Below are 22,169 nucleotides of genomic sequence, written 5' to 3'. Positions count from 1 at the left end.
ACCGGGCAGGCTGCCTGCGCCTCCAGGCCTCGGCTCTGCCCCGCTCATAGGAGCAGCTGGTGCAGGCTCACCTGGCTTCTGCAGTGTCTGGACTCTGAACTGATCTTCTCAACCCCCACTCCACATGGGGACCGGCTGTTTCACCCAGGTTGGCCCACCATGGCTTCTGGATAGCCTGGCTCCTCCCCGTCCAGACTTGACTCTTCCTTGACAAGACCTGCCCTCCCCTCTGTGGCTCCCAAGGCCTCTCCTAGCTCCCCTCCCTCCAGATTTCTCTCATGCTCTTTGGGGAGGGCCACCCCCAAGGCTGGTGAACCCCCCACCTGTTCTTAGCAGCCTTCTCTGAGCATTACCCCAGGGACACTTGTCCCCTGTCCCACAGGAGCTGCAAACCCAGGCTGCCCACACTTCCTCCCCAGCACCCTGGTGCTCCCCAAACCAGTCTCTCCTACTTCACGGAGACACGGCAGATGGTCCCAGCCAGGAGCCAGGGTGCTCAGCCTGACTCCTCTTCATCTACATGGAGACCTCTCCAACCCCATCTGACAACTCAGGATGCCAGCTCAGTCCTGACGTCGATCCTGTGTCCTCGCTACTCCTCCTCCCAGCATCCCTGAAGACCCAGGGCAGGGGCACAGGAAAGGGACGTGAGTAGTGGAGGGACCCCTGGAGCCCGCCGCGAGTCCCCAGGCCCCTCAATTCTGTAAAATGGGCAGTCCTGCCAGCCTTGCCGGGGGCTGAGAGCACAAAGAAATTATACAGACGTGTCCAGAGAGCACCTGTCACAGGGCAGGTGCCCAGCCGGCCCTAAGTCCACGCCATACTGCCCCCAAGACACCCCCCCCCAGGGCTGAACAGAACCCCCTGGACCTGGGCGGGGGTGCTTGGCATCGGGGTGGGGGCTGGGCCCCATCCCAGCACACACACTCACACCTGGAGGTTCCAGAAGTCCAGGGGGAGAAGTTTCTTCCCACTCCAGCTCTTCGGCGGGGTTTGGGGGAGGACGCGCGAGGGGGCGTGGCCTGCGATGCCGCCCTCCCCGCGGCGGCCTGGCCCGGCTCCCGGCTCCCGGCTCCCGGCGCGGGCGGGGCGGACTCCAGCTCCCGGCATGCCCCGCGCCGAGCGGAGCCCGGGGCCCCGCGAGCCGCCGCAGACGCCGGCCGGCGATGAGGATGGAGCCCGCGGAGGCGGCGGCGGCGGGCGGCTGGGGCAAGTGGGTGCGGCTCAACGTGGGGGGCACGGTGTTCCTGACCACCCGGCAGACGCTGTGCCGCGAGCAGAAGTCCTTCCTGAGCCGCCTGTGCCAGGGGGAAGAGCTGCAGTCGGACCGGGTGAGTGGCGGCGGGCGCGGGCTGGGGTCCCGCCCCGGCCTTCCCGGGGCGTCCTCCCCAGGACCCGCGGCCGCCAGGACCGGCGGGAGCGCGAGCAAGCCGAGCCGGGGCGGAGCGAGGTGCCCATTGCCGTGGCAACCGGACCACGGCGAGGCCGGCCGGGCCCCGGAGCCGGGATGGGGACGCTCCTGCCTGGCGGCTGTGGCTGTGCGGAGCGACCGGCCCTGCCTCCCAAACACGGCGCCCGCACCCGGGACGGGCTGCTGCTCCCCGCGCTGCGGGGTGTGGGTGGCCAAGGGGGACCTGGGTGGAGTCCTGGGGATTTCCTGTGCCCGCCGGGCTTAGCCTGGAGGAGTTCTGGCCCAGCGAGCCAGCCCCTTTGCCCGGCTCCCACCCGCTCCACTAACTCCCCGCATGACCTTGGGTGGGACCCCCTCCCCGCTCGGATTTCAGAGCCCCCTGCTCTGAAACCCCCAGGGGCTGGTCTGACTTCGGAGGTTCCCTGACCCCGCCTGTCCTGTGACCCTCGACGCTGTGACCTTGGGCAGGCCCCCTCACCCTGAGGGCTCCCCCTTCTCTCTCTGGAGTTGTGCGGATGAGACAGCGGCTTCTTTGGAAACTTGAAAACATCCCCTGAAAGGCTAAGGACCTGCGGCCAGGAGAGCTGGCTTCAGGGACCCTCTGCAAGGAAGGGTCATGTGCTGCGCCCCATGCCAGGCCAGGTGCCCTGGGACCTGCTCGCAGCCCCCCCCCCCCAATGTGGGGAGAGGAAAGAGGCCCAAGGGGACAAATTGTTGGCCCTGGGTTGCACAGTCCACAAAAGGCAAAGGCAGGATTTGAACCACTTGACCCCAGACCCTCCATGCATCGTGCCGCCTCCATGGGGACTGCAGGGAGCAGAGGTGTGAGGTGGCAGGGGCTCACGGGTCCCTCTCTGTGCCTATGCCCTCCTCTGCAGGATGAGACTGGGGCCTACCTCATCGACCGGGACCCCACCTACTTTGGGCCCATCCTGAACTTCCTGAGGCATGGCAAACTGGTCCTGGACAAGGACATGGCCGAGGAGGGTGAGTTGGTCCTGGGGTCCCTGCTCTCTGCGGCCAGCCGTGGCCTTCCATAGAGCCCAGAGCCATTCATCCTAGCCAGGGTGGACGTCTGCTCTCTCCTGTGTTGTCTGCCTGCTTCCATCCCAGACGGGGCTTGTTCCCTCTGCTGAGCTGATTGATGTGCCTGAAGGCAGGAGGTGGCAGGGACACACACACAGGCCAGGGAAGGCCAGCAAGGCCTCCTTCGCCAGCAGCCATGTACTTTTTCCTGGCCTCCCGGGAAGCCAGGTGTGGACAGCCACACCCAGGTGCCCCGAGGGGGGCCGGGGATGGGCGTGGGGAGGGCCAGGCCTCTCTTGGCCAAAGGATCCAGTATCTCCAGGTTGCAGTCAGCAGGTGGGCGGAGCAGGTGACTCTTATCCTCACAATGGCAGCCCGGGGGGTTGTGGGTGGAGGCAGGGGAGTGGGCGCCCTCTCCCCAGCAGGGGTGGCAAGGCCGCAGAGGTGCCCACGCACTGGCCCAACAGCCAGACAGTGGGGACCCGTGTCTGGAGAACAGCCACGTAGGTGGCTCCAGAGGGGGCGGCAACTCTACCCAGCACCAGGTGTGTTTTCCCGGGGACACAGGTGACATTTCTGGGTCAGTGGACATGTCATTGCTCCACCAGTGTCTATGGCAAAGAGGGAGGGTGACCTGCATTCTGCAGGGCGTGGGTTGGGACTGCAGGTGTCAGGAGTCCCGAGCACCTGCGGTGTCCCGCATGGTCCTTCTCTGGGCTATGGCCTCCCCTCATTTGGCATACAGAGTCTGGGAGCCAGGCAGCACCCAAGGGCAGCCCTTGAACGTCAGACCTCCCTGTGGGTTCTCTCTTGTGCTGTCCCGGAGCCCCCAGGGAGGCACACAGGCGGGGCATGGCAGGCCCAGGAGCAGGTCCCAGGGAAGGGGGGTGGCACTGCGGCTGGGCCACGGCCAGAGCTGTTTGCAGGTGTGGCTTTCACAGAGCGCAGGTATTCCCCGCGACTGCAGATAGAGCTAGGGCCCTGCGTAAGGGGCCTGTGTGTCTGGGAGGAGATTTACCAGCTACGTGACTCTGGGCTCCTTATTTAACTCCTGTGTCTCCTTGCCTCCAACCGTGAAGTGGGGTGACAGCAGCTCCCACCCCACTGAGCTTTGGAGAAGGCAGGAGCTGATGCAGCCCTGCTGAGCCCGGTGCCTGCCCTGAGGCAACGTGGCACAGGGTCAGATGCCTGTCATCTGTCATCTGCAGTACCGGGGCCGGGGGAGGGGGACTCGCAGGCAGCGATGATGCTCACACTGCCTGCCCCTCTGATGAGGCCCACACGGGCACCAGGGAGAGCAGGGTAGCTGAGGAGAGGGCCCGCTTTACGACTCACTACTCAGGCTGTATGCCAAGCACCAGCGACCGGCTGGCTTACGAACGACAGCTGCTCATTTCTTTCAGTTGGGGAGACTGGAATTGTGAGATCGGGGTGCCGGCGTGGTCAGGTTCTGGGGAGGGTCCATGTCAAGGCTGCAGACGGCCAACTTCTTCCCATATCCTCATGTGGCTAAGATGGAGCCAGCAGGCTGTCCGGCCTCTTAGAAGGGCGCGAACCCCATTGGGGCATCATTCATGACCTCTGCACCCCCCACGGGCCTGCCTCCACTCCCGAGACCACCACATTGCAATTAGACTCCAACCTAGATTCACATAGTCCATAATAGGCCCTGTCCCCGGGAAGCCCAGGGGCCAGTCAAGGAAAGGCCCACAAGGCCCCCTGCCCTGCAGGAACCTGGGGACGTCCCCACACCTGGGAGTTCTTTAACTTCACTGGGTGGGCGACTCAATCTCTCAGATTAAATTATCTACGGGATGGGGATGAGCTTTGCAAACTGTGAAGTGTGGTGGCTGGGGGGGGGGTTGCGCAGGGGGGTGGCTGCGCAGACAGAGGCACGTGCGTTTATAGCAGGAAAATCAAAGGAGCTTGGGTTTGCACAGCAGTCACTGGCTTCACGACCTCAGATACATTGCTTTTCTTTCAGAGCCTCAGTTTCCCTAGTTATTCACGGAGCCCTTGTAAATACCCATCTCTACCTCTGAGAACTCAGCTCCATAAAGGCCGCTGCGTCCCAAGCACAGGGCGGGCCTTTGGTGATCGTGGTCACTGGGAGCACACTGAGGGCCAGCCTAGACCTCCTCATGGTGGTGGGGTCCTAGGACTCGGGCCCAGTAGCCTCTGTCTCTTGTGGGCTCCAGAGAAGCCCAGATCATGGTCCAGCTGGTGCCACTGGGTCACCACGCTCAGCTTAGTGGAGACGGGTGCTGGCGCAGTGGCAGCCTTTCGGCCCCTTCTGTGGGGAGCATGGGATCCCAGGAAGGCGCCCTTCCCTCCTGCGTGGCCCCTGGGCCCACGGCAGATTGGGGGCGGAGTGGGGCAGGGTGATGGCCTCTGTCTGTGGCAGGTGTTCTGGAGGAAGCAGAGTTCTACAACATCGGCCCACTCATCCGCATCATCAAGGACCGGATGGAGGAGAAGGACTACACAGTGACTCAGGTCGGGAGCAGGGCACCCTGGCGGGGGTGGGGAGGGGCACGGAGGCAGGAAGGGCTGGGAGGGCTGGTCGGCCACAGGCTGCCCTGCCTGGCTGCTTTCGCTGTGTGACCGTGTGGGCCAGTCAGTCACAGTTCACGCTGACCTTGACCTTGATCTCTCGTGGAACACAAAGATGTTAGGAGTCACCCATCCATCCCTTCCTCCCCTAGGAGACAGGCGGGGGCTGGTGAGGGGGCTGGTGCAGAGGGCGTGCGGGGGCGGGGGGTAGTAAATGGTGTCTTTCCTGGGGCAGGCCAGCCCCTGGCGGCGCAGCATGAGCTGCTGGGGCTTGCATTTCTGATCAGGCTGTGAGAGGAGGTGGACAGAGATTCTCCCCCTGCCTCCAGGGCTGTGGGGCTGGAGGCAGGGGATGAGGCGCCACCTCCCAGCCCCAGACACTGGAGGGGGGCCCCCTGTCTCCCCGGCCCTGCCTTTCTTCTTGTATCACTCGCGCTCTGGCTCGGCCACTTTTGAGCTGGGTGAGCTTGTGCAAGTAGCCGAACCTCTCTGAACCTCAGTGAAAAATCCCTTAACACACAAAGGTCTTGGAAGGGCCGTGCGTTTCACATGCTTGGCACGTCGTAAGTGTGTGGCTCCCTCCCTCCCCTCCTCTCCTTCCTCTCCCACCTTCTTTCTAGGCATATCCAGGTGGGGGTGCAGAGGCTCCTGACGCCCCTGGGTGCCCTCCATGTGACTCTCTCGCCTGCAGGTGCCGCCCAAGCATGTGTACCGTGTGCTTCAGTGCCAGGAGGAGGAGCTCACGCAGATGGTGTCCACCATGTCCGATGGCTGGCGCTTTGAGCAGGTGGGCTGGGAACAGGGGTCTCCCGGTGGAGCGGGCCCCTCTCCCTTCCTGCAGCCCAGGCCCGGATCCTTGCCATAGCCCCAACATGGGGTCTTCTTAAACCAAGCTACACAAGATCCAGAAAAGCTGCAGGGGTCCCACTGGGCATGCTAACCCACGGGGTCTCTGCGGCATGCGGTGGGCTGCTCTAGGGTGTGGGCGAGTCTCTGGCCCCAAGGGGCAAGGAGAGGAGAGCCACTGAGGCGCATGGGGCCCACCTTGGGCCCACACCCCATGCAACAATTCCCCAGGCAGAGAGGACTTCTGGGACCCTGACCTGCGCCATTCCCAGTGCTGCCTGCTCTGGAAGCCCAGCAGTGGCTTCCCACGGGCCATCTGCGGTCACCTTGGGTGGAGATTTTGATCAAAAGCAGCATTGCCCTCAGGATGGTGTGGAATGCCCACTTCCCAGGTTTGCAGAGCAAGGCCAGTAGGTGAGCCCAGGGTCGGAGTCGCCCCTAGAGGGCCTTCCCCTCATCCACACCACCCACGTGCTTCTTGCTTGTGGGAAAGGAAGGAGGAAGGAGGCCGGGCTCCCCCAGTGGCCTGGCCGTGTGGAAGGACGAGGCCTGTCCAGGAGCAGGGCTGGGCCACCTCTGGGCCTTCCTGCTGCCAGGCCCTGACCGGGTCCCTGACAGCCAAACAAAACTCTGGATATGCAAGGTGCAAGGGCTAGTTAGCTGAAGGGCCCTGTGGCTGCGGCTCCCCTCGGGACCCCAAATCAAGGCAGCCTCTCAGACAGTCTTTGGCCGCTGCATAGGCTCTCTGGTCTTGGAAGAGGGCCAGGGGTCAGGGGCCTCTGGTCACTTGCCGTCTGAACTAAGGGGTGGGCAGCCTGTGCTTCTGGAAGTGAAGAGGACATTAAGACAGTCTACAGGGCTCCACGCCAGCCCCATCCTGCAACCCAGCCCTGGGGCTGCTGGGAGACGGGGCAGCCTGCCTAGTATAGGCCTCCCTCCGCTTCTAGCAATCCAGATTGGGGTGGAGGTGCAACTGCCCCCTCGTCCAGGGGTGAGGTCCCAGGAGAGGCGCAGGCCGGAGGGAGACATCTCTGGAGACTGGAGCTGCCTGGGCAGGGCTGGAACGAGCCCCTTGGGTGCCAGCACCAGGCGCTCTCCCTACACCAACCTGCACCTCTGTTCTCCCACTCCAGCTGGTGAACATCGGCTCCTCCTACAACTATGGCAGCGAGGACCAGGCCGAGTTCCTGTGCGTGGTGTCCAAGGAGCTCTACAACGCCCCGCACGGCCCGAGCTCTGAGGCCAGCCGCAAAGCCAAGGTGAGCCCGGCTGCCTCCCCAGCATAAGCTCGCTGCTCCTTCCCCCGCCATGCACCCTGGCCCATGGTCACAGTCCATGCATCCATCCCATCCCACCATGGTCATGTCTGTTCACACCAGTTGCCCAGGCCCGGGCTGGGGAGTGGCAAAATGGGACCCCCCGAGGGCACAGCCAGGGTAGGCGCGATGCCACTGGATCGGGCCACGCTGAGGCCGAGCACACCGAGCTAGGGGCTTGGGCATCATGTGATGCTCCAGGTGGTCCTGGACAAGCCCTGGCCCTGCCGTGCCCTCTGGAATGGAGGGACGGCCACGTAGTTTCTCTGTTGTCTGGCGCCGGGAGCACCAAAGGGGTCAGTTCATTCCTGAGGGTTGGTGAGCGTCCACAGCAGCCCAGGTCAGGATGAGGAAGCCAAGTCCAGCAGGCCTGCCCTCGCCAGGCATGAGGGGCACCCGGGGCCCCAGGTTTCCATCCTGGCTCCGGAAGAGCCTCCCAAGGGTACTGGCGGCACTGAGCAGGGGTCCTGACCCCTGTCTCCAGGGCTGGCTGACTCCCCCAGGCCTGTGGTGGAGCCGGCAGAGCAGGCAAAGCCAGGGAAGGAGAGAGCTTGTTCTTTCCAGGGACTTGTCCCTGGACTCTGCCTGCCTGCCTGCCACCCTGCCTGCCTGCCTGCCTGCTCTGACTCCCCTACCCACCCCACCCGCACCTGCACCTGGGGCTGCTGCCGCCTTCAGGAGCACAGCGTGAGCTTGCTGCTGCTGCCCTGGGCCGGAACCCTGGGCCTGGGATGCCACATGCTGGTGCTGGCACCCCAGGTCTGCGTGGTGTTTGCCCTGAACCACCCTGGGCTTCCTGCTCTCCATCTGTCCTTCCAGAGTGAGGCCTTCCCAGGCATCCCTAGCAGACACCCCAGCCTTGCCCACCCGGTCCCCTTCCAGCCAGCGGCCAGGCCAATCCTTGAGCACCCCTGCAGGGCAGAGCCACAGCCTCTGCCAGCCTCTCCAGACCCTCCCTGAGCTTCTGAGGGGCATGGAGATGACCCCCCACATCCTCCTGCCTGCGCCCTCTGCCCTGAGATCCGGGGTCCGTGGGGACGGCGCCTGCAGCCCTGACCCCTGGTCAGCGTCTCACTCTTTCTTCCCTGGGTCCGCCGGCTGGTTCACAGAGCGCGGAGGAGCAGCTGGAGGAGCAGCAGCAGCAGGAGGAGGAGGTGGAGGAGGTGCAGGTGCAGGTGGAGGCAGACACCCAGGAGAAAGGTGCAGCCCGCCCCCAGGAGGATGCGTGCTAAGAGCCGGCGCCTCCCCACCCTCTCCCTGCTGGACCAGCTGCAGAGGACCGCGGGGGCGGGCCCACAGGGCTAGCTGAGCGTGCCTGGCGCCCTGCCGCATAACCGTCCTTCTCTCACTTTCTCTTTGCAGCCCTGTCATCTCAGGATCCCGCTAACCTTTCCTCCCTCCCACCACCGCCTCCTCCTCCGCTTCCCGCTGGAGGTCCTGCCTCATCTTCATCCACCTCCTCCTCCTCCTGGATCTCATCTGCACCCTGCCTCTTCCCTCTCTGCCCCTGTCCGGGCTTTCTCTCTGCCTGCTCACACCTCCATCCTGGGGCAGCCCTGGTCCCAGCCTCCCGCCCCCTCCACCCAGACGCCCTGGCCCTGCATCCCAGAACATCCTGCCTGCCGCCTCCTGCGCCCCTCCTGGCACCTCCTGCCCCCCAGCCTGGGGAGGAGGGGCACAGCCGCCCCTCCGTGCCCGCCGCCCTGGCCGGGCACCTCTGAGGCTGGGCCCCGCGCCCGCCTGCCCTTGGTGCGCTTACGTCTCCTCCTTGCAGGTCCCCGTCTGCGCCCTCTCAGGCCCGAGGCCGAGCTCGCAGTGAGGGCTTCTCCCTGGCCCCTCGCCCGCCCCCAGAGCTGCCGTCCCTGGTTTGTAGCTTGGCGGAGCTGGAGGGAGGGGCGGAAGCAAAGAGGGTCTCTTGTCCTTGGACTTGTCCCTACCCGCCCTGTTGCTCAGCTCTGTCTTGGGGTGAGGCTCTGAGAGCAGAGTTAGGTGCCGGGGACTCAGCCTCAGAGCCAGGCGCCGGGGAAGAAAGCGAAGGCCGCGGCCTGGCCGCAGCCCAGCAAGTCCCCGTGCTTGGCGTCACCCAGTATGGCAAGGAGTCTTCTGTTCTTGTGGGGGGAGTCCAGGCCATATGTGGATCCCCTTGGCCAGAGAGGAGTCGGGCAGAGCTGGCTAAGGACCCGAGGGTGGCAGAAAAGCCTTGGCCAGGGGCCAAGAGCCCCACTGCCTTACCTGCATTCTGTGTGGCCTTGAGCAAGTCACTGCCCCTCTCTGGGCCACAGTTGATTGCAAAATGGGGACACGGTTATTTTCTGTGACTCCTTTTACCTGGGACAGTGGTGACCTGCATCTTCCTGCCCTACCCTACTCCATCGGAGTCTTGGCAGAGTCTGGCCTCTCCAGGTGCCAGAGATGGGGCGTGGGGCTTCCCGGTGGGTTGGCAGGGGCGCCCTTCCTGCTCCACTCCTCGGCTCTGACTCCACCTTCTCTGGGCCTCAGCCTTTTCCCTCCTCCAGGAGCCAGCCTGTGACTCACCTGCCTCTTTCTCTCTCCCTCTCCCCTTCCTCCCCTCCCTGTCTTCCCTGACCCCGGCATCACCCTCCTCACCACCCTGCCCCACCCTGGTTTCTGACCCCCACCTCCTGTCCTCCTGCTCCTCCCCCTCTTATTTTCTAGCTATTACAAGCCAGAGGCACCTGGATGTGAGGCCCCAGATCACCTGCAGGGACTTGGGGTTCCGATCTGAAATCCTTTATTTTTGTACCATGGGGTGGGCCCCGGGCCCCAGGAGGAAGAAGCACCCTGCCCCCTGCCACTTCTGCCTGCACCTTCGGGGGCCGGGGCGGGGGCCCCCTGGGACCTGGATAGGCCTGAGGCGGGCCCCGGGCGCCCTGGGCAGAGCTGCCTGCCCGTGGCCCAAGTGCGGCTCTGTCCAGCCGAGCTTCCCAGGCCCTGCTGTCCCCTTGCCCAGGGCCGCCTGCTGCATGGTGGGCCCGGTCACATCACCACCTTGAGCTCAGTTTCCTCGGGGATCCTCAGGGGTAGCTCCTTCTGCCCACCATCTTGCAGGGTTGTAGTGAGGTGCAGAGGGGCCGGGTCCCCCAAGCCCTCCAGAGTGCCCGGGGTGGGGCCCTCCAAGCTGGGCTCTCTACAGCAGAGGGGCAGGCGTTGCTGGGTGAAGGGTGTGGATCTGGTCGGCACGAGGCAGGCGGTGCCCTGTCCCCACTCCTCCTCTCCCTTGCGTTGCCTGCTGGCCGGGCGTAGAGACAGCTGAGCAGAGGCAGGCTCAGGGACTTGAACAGGGGAGGGGACACTCCTCCTCTGCCCACGGCAGGGCCTGGGTGTGCTGGGGCTGAGCGAGGGGCCCCCTGCGCTCTGCCTACCTGGGACGGGTCCTGGCCTCCCAGCTGCGTCCGACCTGACCCGCCATGGAATAAAACCTGAGGAACAGCCCGGCCAGCTGCCTCCTGCTCTTTCTCTGGGGCCACTTTTGGGGACAGGGGCTAAACTCAAGCCGACCTAAAGCAGGGCTTTTCCGGAAGGCCAGGGTCCTTGCCCACTTGCCTCTGGCCCAGTATGGGGGGGTTAGGGGCATGGCTACGACCCCAGAAAGCCCCCCGGGCCTGGCCTCCCGCCCACCTCCCTGGGCCTCTCCTGTGCAGTCAGTTCCTTGAGTTCTCATCCTGCTGAGCCGCACCCCGCTGTGCCGATCAGTGTCCCCCAAAGAGCGGCCCGGCCCCCTCTTGGCCTCATCACTGCTGCCCCAGGGCACCCGTGACCCCAGGTGCTTGCTCTTTTTCCACCCTCCGTTTGAGGCCCAGTCCTGCCCCGAGGCCTCTGTCCTGGCCAGCGCGGGGCCCTGTGTCCACCGTGCCCTGCTCCTCCCTGCCTTGCCACCCCGGCAGCTTCCTGGACCTCTCAGTCACACACTCCTACAGCTGCAGGGCTCAGAGTCAAGTGGGTCACAAACCCGCACACAGTAGGGGTGCGTGAGTCTTATGCAGAATGAAAGGGAATGTAGTCCGGCTGGAGGGGAGCCGGTTCCCAGCCCCCAAGCCCCAGTCACCAGGCTGCCCTGCCTGCCCTTTCTGAGCCTATGTGTCCCCAAGTGAACCCACCGTTCATCCCATCCTCCACTCTGACCAGAGGCCTTGGCCTTCCTGGGCTCCCCCAGGGCTGGGCAGCGCCCTAGGGCTCCAGCTCGACGGCCTCCAGCCCCTTGGGTGGACCCCTGTACCCCTGCAGCCAGGGCTGGTGGGGTTCCCACTGAGACACGGCCACAGGCCTCTGACCAGGTGTTTATTCACAGGCAGCAGAAGAGGAAGTGGCCCCTCTGAGTGGCAGGTGGCCAGGGGTGGGCAGGCTGGTGTCCTGCCCTTCGGCCTTGGCAGCATTTGGGCCACCTGGTACTCTCCAGGGCTCCGAGCTCCCCTCCTGGGCTCCCCCCTCCCCCAGGCTGGGGCCTGCCCTGCGTCCATTGCGGTGTGTCCTGATGTTGGCAACATCGTCGCCAACCCCCACAGCGGGGGAGGGAGAGGACAGGATTGGGAGGTCAAGGGCAGGTCCTGAACGCCAGCCTGGTGGGCCTTAGCCCTTGGGGCCAGTCTAGCCACCGCCGCACCCTGCCCCTCCTGGTGCCATTGCGGGCCAGGCCAGGGGCAGCTGGGAGGACAGGATACCACCTCCTGCTTCCATGGGGCACTGGCCCTCACAACACTTGACTCCTAGCCCAGGGTGCCCTGGGCGCTCTCGGTTCAGGAGGTGGGCCCAGCTTGGCACAGGACAGCTCCTCAGCTCAGCACCTGCTGGATCCAGCCAATTACACCCGTGATGCGAGTGTAGACGCCAAAGTAGTTGGGCCGGCCGCAGCCCAGGCCCCAGCTGACCAGCCCCGCCAGAAACCAGCGGCCACTGGGCTCCTTGCAAACCAGAGGACCTCCAGAGTCACCCTGAGAGGGCGAGAGGAGAGAAGGGCCGTGTCAGGAGGGCTAAGAGGTGCCCTTCCAAGAGAGGGGCCCTGAGAATTTGTTAGGTGACAGGAAGAAAGTCCTATCTCCTTTGAAACTCTGCTTCCCCAGACCCACTAGAGGGGAGCCCAGACCATCCCTGCCTGGCCGCCAGCAGTCCCCACACCCCCTCGCCACCCCAGCCCCCTAAGTCCTCTCTACTGTGCAACCCCAGGCCCAGTGCCTTGGGTGGACGGTGGACAAGGAGAACAGGGTTTGTGCCCAAGGCTCCCACCCGCTCTTCTGCTGTGCCCTCTGCAGCCTCTCTGACCCCTGGAGAAGTGGGACAGTGTGGAAGGCCAGGCCTGGGCAGACGTGAGCACCACCTGTGCCCACCACTTGCCCCTGCCCAGGAGTCACCTGGCAGGCGTCCTTCTTGCCCTTGCGGTAGCCTGCACACAGCATGCGCGGCGTCACCTGGTAGTGGTAAGCTTCACTGCACAGGTCCTGGGGGACTAGCTGCACATCCACCTTCTGCAACACGTTGCTGGTGGGGCCTGCGCGGGGCGGGGACAGCAGTGAGACCCGGGGTGCCCGGAAGCCCCGCTTGTCTTCGGGGGCCCGCCCACTGCGGCTCTGCTCACCACCCTCACGCTGGGCGCCCCAGCCCGTGATCCAGCAGCGCAGGCCGGGCTCGAAGAAGTGGGAGCGCGCAGGGAGGCAGACGGGGCGCACGGCGGCCGAGCGCACCACCGGGTGGTCGAGCTGCAGCAGGGCCACGTCGTAGTCGTGGGTGTCCTCCTCGTGGTACGGATGCAGGAACACGCGGTTCACCTTGAAGGACACCTCGCCGGGCCAGCGCACGCTCTGCCACACCTTGCCCAGGAACACGGTCCACAGCGCCGGGGAGGCCATGCTTGGGGCGGTGGGAGAGTGGCACTCAGAGGCTGCCTCTCTACAGGGACCTATGGCCGTCACTTCCCTGCCCAGAAGTGTCCTCCACGCCCACCTCCCCGTCCTCTCTCAGGTGCCTCTGGTGTATGGGGCTGAGTGGCCCCCCAGGCTCCAACCCCAGCGTCTTCCTTCCCTAAATAAGTGCGTGCCTTTCTAGGACTCAGTCTCTTCATCTGTGAAATGGGAATAGCATTTTCAACTCATGTCCTTGTGAGAATTCAACAAGCCCATGTATGTAAAAAAAAAAAAAGAGCACAGTGTTGGGTATGGGAAAGTATTTCTGTGTGTGTGTGTGTGTGTGTGTGTGTGTGTGTGTGTGTCCACTTAATAGATGAGATGGGAAAATATTTCTGTGTGTGTGTGTGTGTGTGTGTGTGTGTGTGTGTGTGTGTGTGTCCACTTTATAGATGAGAGGCCACTGGAGTCAGCAGGTGTGGCCGGGGTTGATTTCTGGACATCAGCCCAGCTGCCTTGCTGGCCATCTTCACCTGGAGGCAGTGGGGAGCCCGGGAGGGGGTTAGAGAGCCAGTGGTCAGAGTGCACCAGAGACGGCATCCTAGTACCCTGGCAGGGGACATGAAAGGGGCTGGACTCTGCACAGAGGGGCCTGTGGGATCTGGAGCCCAGATCTGGCTGGGACAGGGGGTTCAGCCTGCCAAGCAGCTGGGAAAGAGGGCCTGGGGCTGGAGTCGTCCCCTGGGGTCCCTGGCCCTTCCCACCCCCAATCACAGCTCAGACTGCAGTGGGGGGTGCCGTGGCCTACAGCTAGGGTGGTGTGTTCTCTGCCGTGTCCCCTGCATCCAGCCATGTGTCCACAGAGTAGGAGCACAAGTACTGCTGAGTAAATGAGTCAAGAACCTGACCTAAGGCTGGAAACCAAAGGAGAGTGCAGAGGGGCTGGGCGGCCTGCTGGGCACAGAGGGGCTGGGCGACACACGCATGTTCATGTTCCTGAAGCAGCCAGCAGCCAGTGGGGGCCTTCCCCTCCCCTCCCACCTGCAGGGAGCTCACACACACTTGTCCCCCCTCCACCGTAAGTGAGAGATGGGTGCACATCTCTTACTGTTTCGGCCCCCAGCCGCCCCTTACCTGTCCTCCTGGAAGCAGTGGGCAGCTGTTATCACCCAGCGGTCAGCGATGAGGGCCCCCCCACAGATATGTCGGCCCCGAACCTGGAGGCTGGCCTGCCAGGGCCACTCGCCCCCAGAGGATGCGGCCCCGCCCACTATGCGGCTGGAGGGGCCCTGGAGGCCACAGTCTGTAGAGGGAGGGGACCAGGGACGGACAAAGGAGGCCAGAAGAGAGGCTCATGAGAATGAGGCCCAGGGAGGGCGAGGGGGCCGGGGAAGAGACGGAGAGGGGGAGAGAAGGAGTCAGAAGAGGTGGCAGAGGCCAGACACACACACACACACACACACTCACACACACACACACACACACACACACACACACACGATGGATGAGATCCCCCTCCGGTGGGACACGAGCCGCCCTGCCCGTCCCCCACAGCCCGCTCACCACAGTGGCGCTCGTCAGAGCCATCCCCACAGTCCGGCCGCCCGTCACACTGAGGGTTAGGCTTCCTCACACAGCTGCGGTCCTCACACTGGAAGGTGAAGGTCCCGCAAGGCACACCTGGGGTAGGGGGCCACAGCAGGTGGGTCCTGAGGCCCCAAGGGAGCCTTCCAAAGTGAGGCCCAGAAAAGATGGGGACAGGAGAGGTCAGGAGACTAGGGAGGGGCCTCCTGGTCACGCTAAGGGGTCCCCCGAGTCTCCTTTAGGGTGTCCCCAAAGCAGGCCAGGTCCCCCACCTGCCACACACTCTGGCTTGTCTGCTGAGAGCAAGCCTGTGTCTCCTCCCTCAGACTGGAGCTCCTGACTGCAGGTGGTACCACGAGGGGAGAACTGTGCCTCCACTTTCAGACTAGGGCTGGGCCCCCCAACACAGGAGGGCTGCCCTCCAACACGCAGGCCTACTGGGCCACCCACCCACTCCTCACTGCTCCTCACCCTACAGAACCTGTGGCTTGCCCACCCGGTGGGCACCTGGTCTCCCTCCCTCCCTCCCATCTATTTAAGTTCCCACTCTCATCAAGGTCCAGCTGAAAGCCTGCCTCCTCTAGGAGGCCTTCCATGCCCCCCAGCTTCCACGTTGTTGGACATGATGTCCAGAAAGCTTCGGGTCAGAGCAGTCACCGCCACTCCCTCTTGTTAAGTAACCCTTGGAGGCAGGGACCCTCTCTGGTGAACTTTATTCCTATTTCCTCCCCACCCTGTCACTGAGTAGTGGGTAGTGTTGATTGGTCATCTGCATGAATGGATGCATGCATAGATAAAATAAAACTACAGACACAGAAGACTAGGCAGGACTCTGGCCAACAAATGGGTAGACTGATGGTCCATTGGGGAGACTGACAAACAGAAGGAGGAACAAATGAGTGGATGTGAGGACCAGTGGACACACAGCTGGCTAGGGAGATCAGTGGGTAGATGGATGATTGAGTGGGTGGATGGATAGATTATTGGATGGATAGATGGATGGATGATTGGGCGGGTGGGTGGGTTGATAGATGGGTGGGTGGGTGGATGGATGGATGGATAGATGGATAGATGAATGGGTAGATGGATAGATGATTGGGTGGGTAGATGAATCGATGGGTGGGTGGGTGGATGGATGGATGGATGATTGGGTGGGTAAATGAATCAATGGGTGGGTGGGTGGATGGATGGATGAATGGGTGTGTAGATGAATCGATGGGTGGGTAGATGGATGGACAGGTGGATGGATAGATGATTGGGTGGGTAGATGAATCGATGGATGGGTGGGTGGATAGATGGATGGATGGATGGATGGATGGATGGATGGATGGATGGATGGATAGATGATTAGGTGGGTAGACTGAATCAATGGGTGGGTGGGTGGATGGATGGATGGATGGATGGATGGATGGATGGATGGATGGATGGATGAATTATTGAATGGATGGATTGATGATTGGGTGGGTGGGTGGGTGGGTGGATGGATGGATGGATAGATGGATAAATGAATGGGTGGATGGATAGATGATTTGGTGGGTAGATGAATCGATGGATTTGTGGGTGGATGGATGGATGGATGGATGGATGGATGATTGAGTGAGTAGATGAATCGATGGGTGGGTGGATGGATGGATGGATGGATGGATGATTGGGTGGGTAGATGAATCAATGGGTAGGTGGGTGGGTGGATGGATAGATGGATAGATAGATGATTGAGTGGGTAGATGAATCGATGGGTGGGTGGGTGGGTGGGTGGGTGTGTGGGTGGATGGATGGATGATTGGGTGGGTAGATGAATCAATGGGTGGGTGGATGGATGGATGAACAGATGAATGGGTGGATGATGGGTGGGTGAATGGATGACTAGGGTCTGGCTGGATAGACAGAACAACAGACTTCCAGACAGGTTGTTGGGCAAAGCAGTAAATGGTTAGATATTATATGAATCAATTGACAGGGGATTCAGGAAACCAGAAGATGGATGGATGGAAGAATGAATGGACAGACGGATGGTCACATTGGCAAAGGCACAGAGGACTGGTGGGTATTTGGACGAGAGGGCAGGACCCTCTGCTGGAGGAAGGGCTGGCCCCGCTCCCCTACCTTCTTGGCACTGCTCCTCATCGCTGCTGTTGAGGCAGTCGGGCTGCCGGTCACACACTCGGGACAGTGGGATGCATGTGCTGTCCTCTTGGCACTGGAACGTGGCTCTGCACACTGGGGGATACAAAGAGGGTGAGGTGGCGGAAGCCAGAGGACCAGGCTGGGACGCTGCGGTGGCGCCTGTAGAATGTGTATGGTATTGCACACAAATCCTAAGAAAAATCACAACTATTTCTCAGCTATGATACACCAGAGTCCACAGCGGCCCTGCGAGGCACCCCATCTCAATGGCAGACACAGGGATGATGTGACTTGTCAAGAGACCGGGCTGGGCTAGAACTTGACCCCAGATGTTCAGTCTCCAAAGGCAAAGATCTATTGTTCCCTCCCCTCCTGCCTCGCCCCACACAGGGAAATCGCTGGTGGGCGCGGGAGGGGGCACTGTCTGCCTGGGCAGCGGCTCCAGCATCCAAAAGCCAGGATTCAGGGGCAGTGTGTTATCCCAAGAACACCTGGCTCAGGGGAACCAGGACCCTGAGCCCTGTGTCCAAGAGCTGGGCACTGAGAGTTGACAGAGCCCACGGAGTAGGACAAGGGCCCCATTCGAGGGAGGGAGAGAGACAGAGGATTCTCCCTTGACAGTTCTCTCATCCTCTGCTGCTCCTTGGGAGATTGGCTAGGGCAGACAGCTGAGGGGTAGGCAGGGAGGAGAGGAAACCTAAGTCCTAATCTGTCCCTGCCACTGCCCCATAGGTTCCTGGGGAGGTCGCTTTCTAGCTCTGTGCATGCCCTGCGTGCGCACACACACTGGCAGGGGTGGGGGCTGCGCTCAGCTCCACAGGGAAGGCAGGAGGCTGCTTACCACAGTTCCTCTCATCCAGGCCGTTGGGGCAGTCCTTGATTCCGTCACAGGCGGGCACGCAGAGTCCATTAACAGAGCAGAGGAACTCCCCAGGGCAGGCTGGGACCCACAGGAGGCCATGGAAGCAGGAAAGCGCCATTAGCACACATGTGGGCCTGGACACACGCTCAGATGCGCACACAAACCCCTGCGTCCGGGCACGCATGGACGCCGTCCATGAGGATACATACACTCAGGGAGAGGCGCACCACACACACGTGCACGCACGAGCGCGGGGGTGGAGAGAGGCGGTCCTGACGGCTATACTCACGGTCCGACTGGTTGTACAGGCTGTAGTGAACCTGCACGCCCGGCCCCGTGAGGGAGATCTGGGAGGTGAAGTTGATGGTGATGCCGGCCGTGGTCACCACGGGGATCCTCTCTGCGTAGGGCTGCAGGGTGCGCAAGCCACACAGCCTGGGGGCGACCAGAGGCAACTCAGGGGCGCCCGGAGCAGCCCGGGGCCCTGTGCGCAGGCAGGGCAGCTGGCAGACATGGGGGCCGTGCCCCGCCCACTTCCTCTACCTTGGTTTCCCCTTTGGGTGACTGCTTACCCTCAGAGTCCTCCTCTAGAAAGCAGCCTGGCTATGTCACTGCCCTGCTCAAATACACTCAATGGCTCCCCATTGCCTGTAGGATAAAATTAAAAGTCTAGATTCTATCCAGCTATACCACTACAAGAGCCAAATGGATTACAGAAGTGGGATATATACACGGTGGAATTCGACTCAGCAATAAAGAAGAACAAAAATATGTCATTTAGCCGGGTGTGGTGGCGCACGCTTGTAATCCCAGCATTCGGGAGGCTGAGACCGGAGGATCGCAGTTCACGGACAGCCTCAGCTACTTAGTGAGGCCTTCTGCAACTCAGTGAGACCCTGTTTCCAAATAAAGAATAAAAAAATAGGGCAGGGAGTGTAGCTCAGAGGTCAAATACCCCTGGGTTCCATCCCCAGACCCGCAAAAAAAAAAAAAAATTATGTCATTTATAGGAAAATGGATGGACCCTGAGAATGTTATGGTACGTGAGATCAGCCATCACAGACAGGGAAGAGGCGTATGTTTTCTCATACCTGGAAGCTAGGGAGTAATTGGGAGAGCAGGGAGCTTCAGGTAATGGAGGAGAGAGTCCCTTGGAGCCAAGGAGGAGTGGGAGAGGGAGAGTCAGTGAAGGAGTCACGTCCATTGATATTACGTACACAAGTGAGAACACCAATGTCGATCTCAATACCCTGTATGGGGAGTGGGTGAGGGATGGGGAGGGAGCCCAGGAAAGGCCCACCAAGCGCGGCGTGCATGGATGTCGCTATCACTACGATTTATATTATGATGTGAGACTATAATGCGCCAATAAAAGTAGTTTAAAAAAAAAAGTTAGAGCCGGGCGTGGTGGCACACGCTTGTAATCTCAGCATTCGGGAGACTGAGACGGGAGGATCACGGGTCGCGGACAGCCTCGGCGACTTAGTGAGGCCCTCTGTGACTCAGTGAGACCTGGTTTCAAAATAAGAATAAAAAATAGGGCAAGGGGTGTAGCTTAGAGGTCAAATGCCCCTGGGTTCCATCCCCAGACTCGCTAAATAAGTAAATAAATAAATAAAATAAAAAGTTAGATTTTGGACTAGATATACTAGGTTCTAGAGCTAGTCTAGATTCTAGTACCTGCCACTAGAATGGGCTGTGAAATTTCAGCAAGTCAGGCTCCTTCTCATTCTCCTTCCTTATTTTGTAAGGAAAGTTATTTTTGTGGACCTTGGGCCTGGCCAATGGCTGCCATGTGTCCATAGAGACGGAAGATTTTGACCGGCCCCCAGCTCCAGCCTCGACAGGTGGTTCCCCTCGTGCTGGGTGTGGGGTGCCAGCAGCTGGGCTCCCCATCCCACATGGCCTGCCTGGGCACTTCTGTATCCTCGCCATGCCCAGGAGGGTCCACCTGCAGTCCAGGATGCCCTGCTACCCATCTGGAAGATGCTCTGTTCTAACAGGGAGAGGTACTGCCACCCCACTCGGGGTGGGCACCCCAGCGTCTACTGCACCAGGAGTTCTGGGGACCAAGCCCCTTGCTCCTCTACCAGGGGCCTAGATTCCAGCTTCCCAGAAGGTCTGTCTCTGGCCTCAGTGCCCTTGTTCTTAATATTACACCTGCTAGAAGCTTCTAAAGTGCACCAGAAGGTCTGTCTCTGGCCTCAGTGCCCTTGTTCTTAATATTACACCTGCTAGAAGCTTCTAAAGTGCACCCTGGGGTCCCTGAGGTCCAAAACTCATCTCAGACTAATACTTAGACATCGTCTGCTTCTTCCACCCCCTTTCTCTCACAGCGAAATCATGGAATTTTCCATACACTGCGATGTCTGTTTTTTTTCTTTTTTGTGCTTTACTGGTGCACCATCGTGGTATGGTTATCTATTGGACTCAGAAGCAGATATGAGGAGCCAGTGGTTAAAAGAGTTGCAAAAGCATGTAAGATGATGATACTTAGGTCTTTCATTTTTATAAGGTGTGATTTATGTTAACACTTAATAGGCTTCTTATTAACAAATGGATTGCAGCCGTCCCCCTCACCACAGGGTCCGCAGCCCGAGAGTCCCAGGGCTCCTAATGTCATTGGCAACGCCACACCCCGGGTGTCTTTTGTCTCCCCCTACACATCTATCGATGATAAAGGGAACTTGCAAACTGGGCACCGTAGGAGATGAACGGCAACTAGTAAAAGAGAGGCGTTATGGCGATATGCTATAATAAAGTTATTTCAAGCTCGTGAATCACTTCTGGAATTTTCCACTCCGTGTGTTCAGATTACAGCGGACCATGGCTGTCTGAAAGTGTGGAGAAGAGGGGATGGCTGTACTAAATATTTTTACATTTTCTTAGGTTTAGTGTCTAATGCTGTCAGTAGAGATCTATAACCCATAGAAGCAAAATCTCTTTAGAGTGCTTCACAATATTTTTTTTTATTTTTAACTTAACTGTGTGTGTGTGTTTTACTGGGATTGAACCCAGAGGCATTCTACCTCTGAGCTACACCCCTGGCCCTATTTTTATTATTGTTGTTTGTTTGTTGAAACAAGGTCTCACTAAGTTTCTGAGAGTCTCACTAAGTTGCTAAGGCTGGCTTCGAACTGCAATCCTCCTGTCTCAGCCTCTCAACTACTGGGATTACAGTCTTGTGCCACCAGGTCCAGCTCTCCATAGTGTGTGTGTGTGTGTGTGTGTGTGTGTGTGTGTGTGTGTGTGTGTGTGTGTGTTACTGTGGACTGAACCCAGGGGCATCCTATCTCTGAGCTACATCCCCAGCCCTGTTTACTTTTTATTTTGAAACAGGGTCTCTCACTAAGTTGTGAAGGGCGTCCCTTATTTCCTGAGGCTGGCCGTGAACCTGAAATTCTCCTGTCCCCGCCTCCCAAGTACTGGAATTACAAGCGTGAGCCACCACGCCCAGCTTCCATAATATTAAAGAGAATAAAGAGGTCCCAAGATGAAAACTTTAAGAACCTACGTCCAAATCACCCCAGCCGCAATTGTGCCTGATGAGCATAAGGGGGCGCCCAAGAGCAAGTCTGGCTGGTCTGGCTCTTTCCAGGCTAAGGGAACACTGGTTTTTGGTGCAGATCCGAGCCCCTTTAATTCAGCAGAGGAGTTAGAGGCCCGGAAATGCTGGGCAGGGGAAATAAGGAGTCAACTGCATCCTAAAGAAGTGTAAGAGGCCAGGCGTGGTGGCGCACGCTTGTAATCACAGCACTTGGGAGGCTGAGACAGGAGGATCGCACAGCTTCGAAGCCAGCCTCAGCTATTTAGGCTCTCAGCAACTTAGTGAGACCCTGTTTCCAAATAAAATATAAAATTGGTCTGGGGGTATAGCCTGAAGGTAGAAGGCCTTTGGGTTCCATCCCCAGTAACACACATACACACAAAAAAGAAAGAAAAATAAAGGAGTATAAGATTTGGGGACCACTGAGTCATGTTCCCATGCTGCCCTGGGGAGGTTGCGGGGAGCCGGGGGCCCAGGGCTTGGAGGAAGTGGAGCACCTCCTCCTAGTCCAAGCTGCACCGCTGCCCGAGCCTCGGGCAGGGCTCTGAGGCACCAGCCCCACCAACGGGACCTGCTCTCTGCTGGGCAAGGGCCAAGGGCTCGTGCAGCCTTTCCCTGGGGCTCGACCTGGACCCCGGGACCTGTCTAGCCCAGGCAGTCTTGGGTGCTTGCTCTGGAGGTGGACAGGGGGGTGGGCATCCTCTCTTTAGTGGGGCCAGACTGAATTCAAGGGACTGCCGTCCAGCAGCTCACACTGAGCCATGCCACCTAAAGACAGCCTGTTCAACCTATCGTGTTGCTAATTGTTTTTAATTTAGTTATGGACTTGAGTCATTTTTAATTTAGTTGGCTGCTAAATTCACATAATATAATGAGAAGAAGAAGAAGGAGGAGGAGAAGGAGGAGGAGGAGGAGGAGGAGGAGGAAGAACCCCAGAAACTGAGCTTGGTGGCACATGCCTATAATCCCAGTCCTTGGAGGCTGAGATAGGAGGATCACAGGTTTGAGGCTAATCTGAGCAATTTAGTGAGACCCTCAGAATTTA

General features: G+C 60.3%; 2 protein-coding genes across 2 annotated transcripts in view; one reads left to right on the top strand and one right to left on the bottom strand.

Moving 5' to 3' along the window:
* Positions 1 to 1,108: 1,108 nt before the first annotated feature.
* Positions 1,109 to 9,898, top strand: KCTD17 (potassium channel tetramerization domain containing 17; the record flags this gene model as incomplete). Its single annotated transcript, XM_080704792.1, is given in 10 exon segments — positions 1,109 to 1,198; positions 1,200 to 1,331; positions 2,290 to 2,398; positions 4,842 to 4,933; positions 5,682 to 5,777; positions 6,970 to 7,095; positions 8,262 to 8,352; positions 8,515 to 8,586; positions 8,927 to 9,017; positions 9,829 to 9,898. Coding segments are annotated over 10 exon segments (969 nt in total).
* Positions 9,899 to 10,149: 251 nt separating this feature from the next.
* TMPRSS6 (transmembrane serine protease 6) overlaps positions 10,150 to 22,169 on the bottom strand; it is a gene marked incomplete at both ends in the record, with an annotated part of 30,356 nt that continues 18,336 nt past the window's right edge. The window contains 9 exons of the mRNA XM_080704791.1: positions 10,150 to 10,422; positions 11,955 to 12,101; positions 12,519 to 12,655; positions 12,743 to 13,014; positions 14,142 to 14,310; positions 14,571 to 14,687; positions 16,695 to 16,808; positions 17,557 to 17,655; positions 17,867 to 18,012. Of these exons, the coding sequence (XP_080560917.1) occupies positions 10,150 to 10,422; positions 11,955 to 12,101; positions 12,519 to 12,655; positions 12,743 to 13,014; positions 14,142 to 14,310; positions 14,571 to 14,687; positions 16,695 to 16,808; positions 17,557 to 17,655; positions 17,867 to 18,012 (1,474 nt within the window). The remainder of the gene's footprint in view (positions 10,423 to 11,954; positions 12,102 to 12,518; positions 12,656 to 12,742; positions 13,015 to 14,141; positions 14,311 to 14,570; positions 14,688 to 16,694; positions 16,809 to 17,556; positions 17,656 to 17,866; positions 18,013 to 22,169) is intronic.

The sequence above is a fragment of the Muscardinus avellanarius genome, assembly GCF_963383645.1.
Source record: "Muscardinus avellanarius genome assembly, chromosome: 11".
Lineage (NCBI taxonomy): Eukaryota > Metazoa > Chordata > Mammalia > Rodentia > Gliridae > Muscardinus > Muscardinus avellanarius.
The sequence above is the reverse complement of the archived record's forward strand: the minus strand, read 5'-3'. Positions and strand labels throughout refer to the sequence as shown.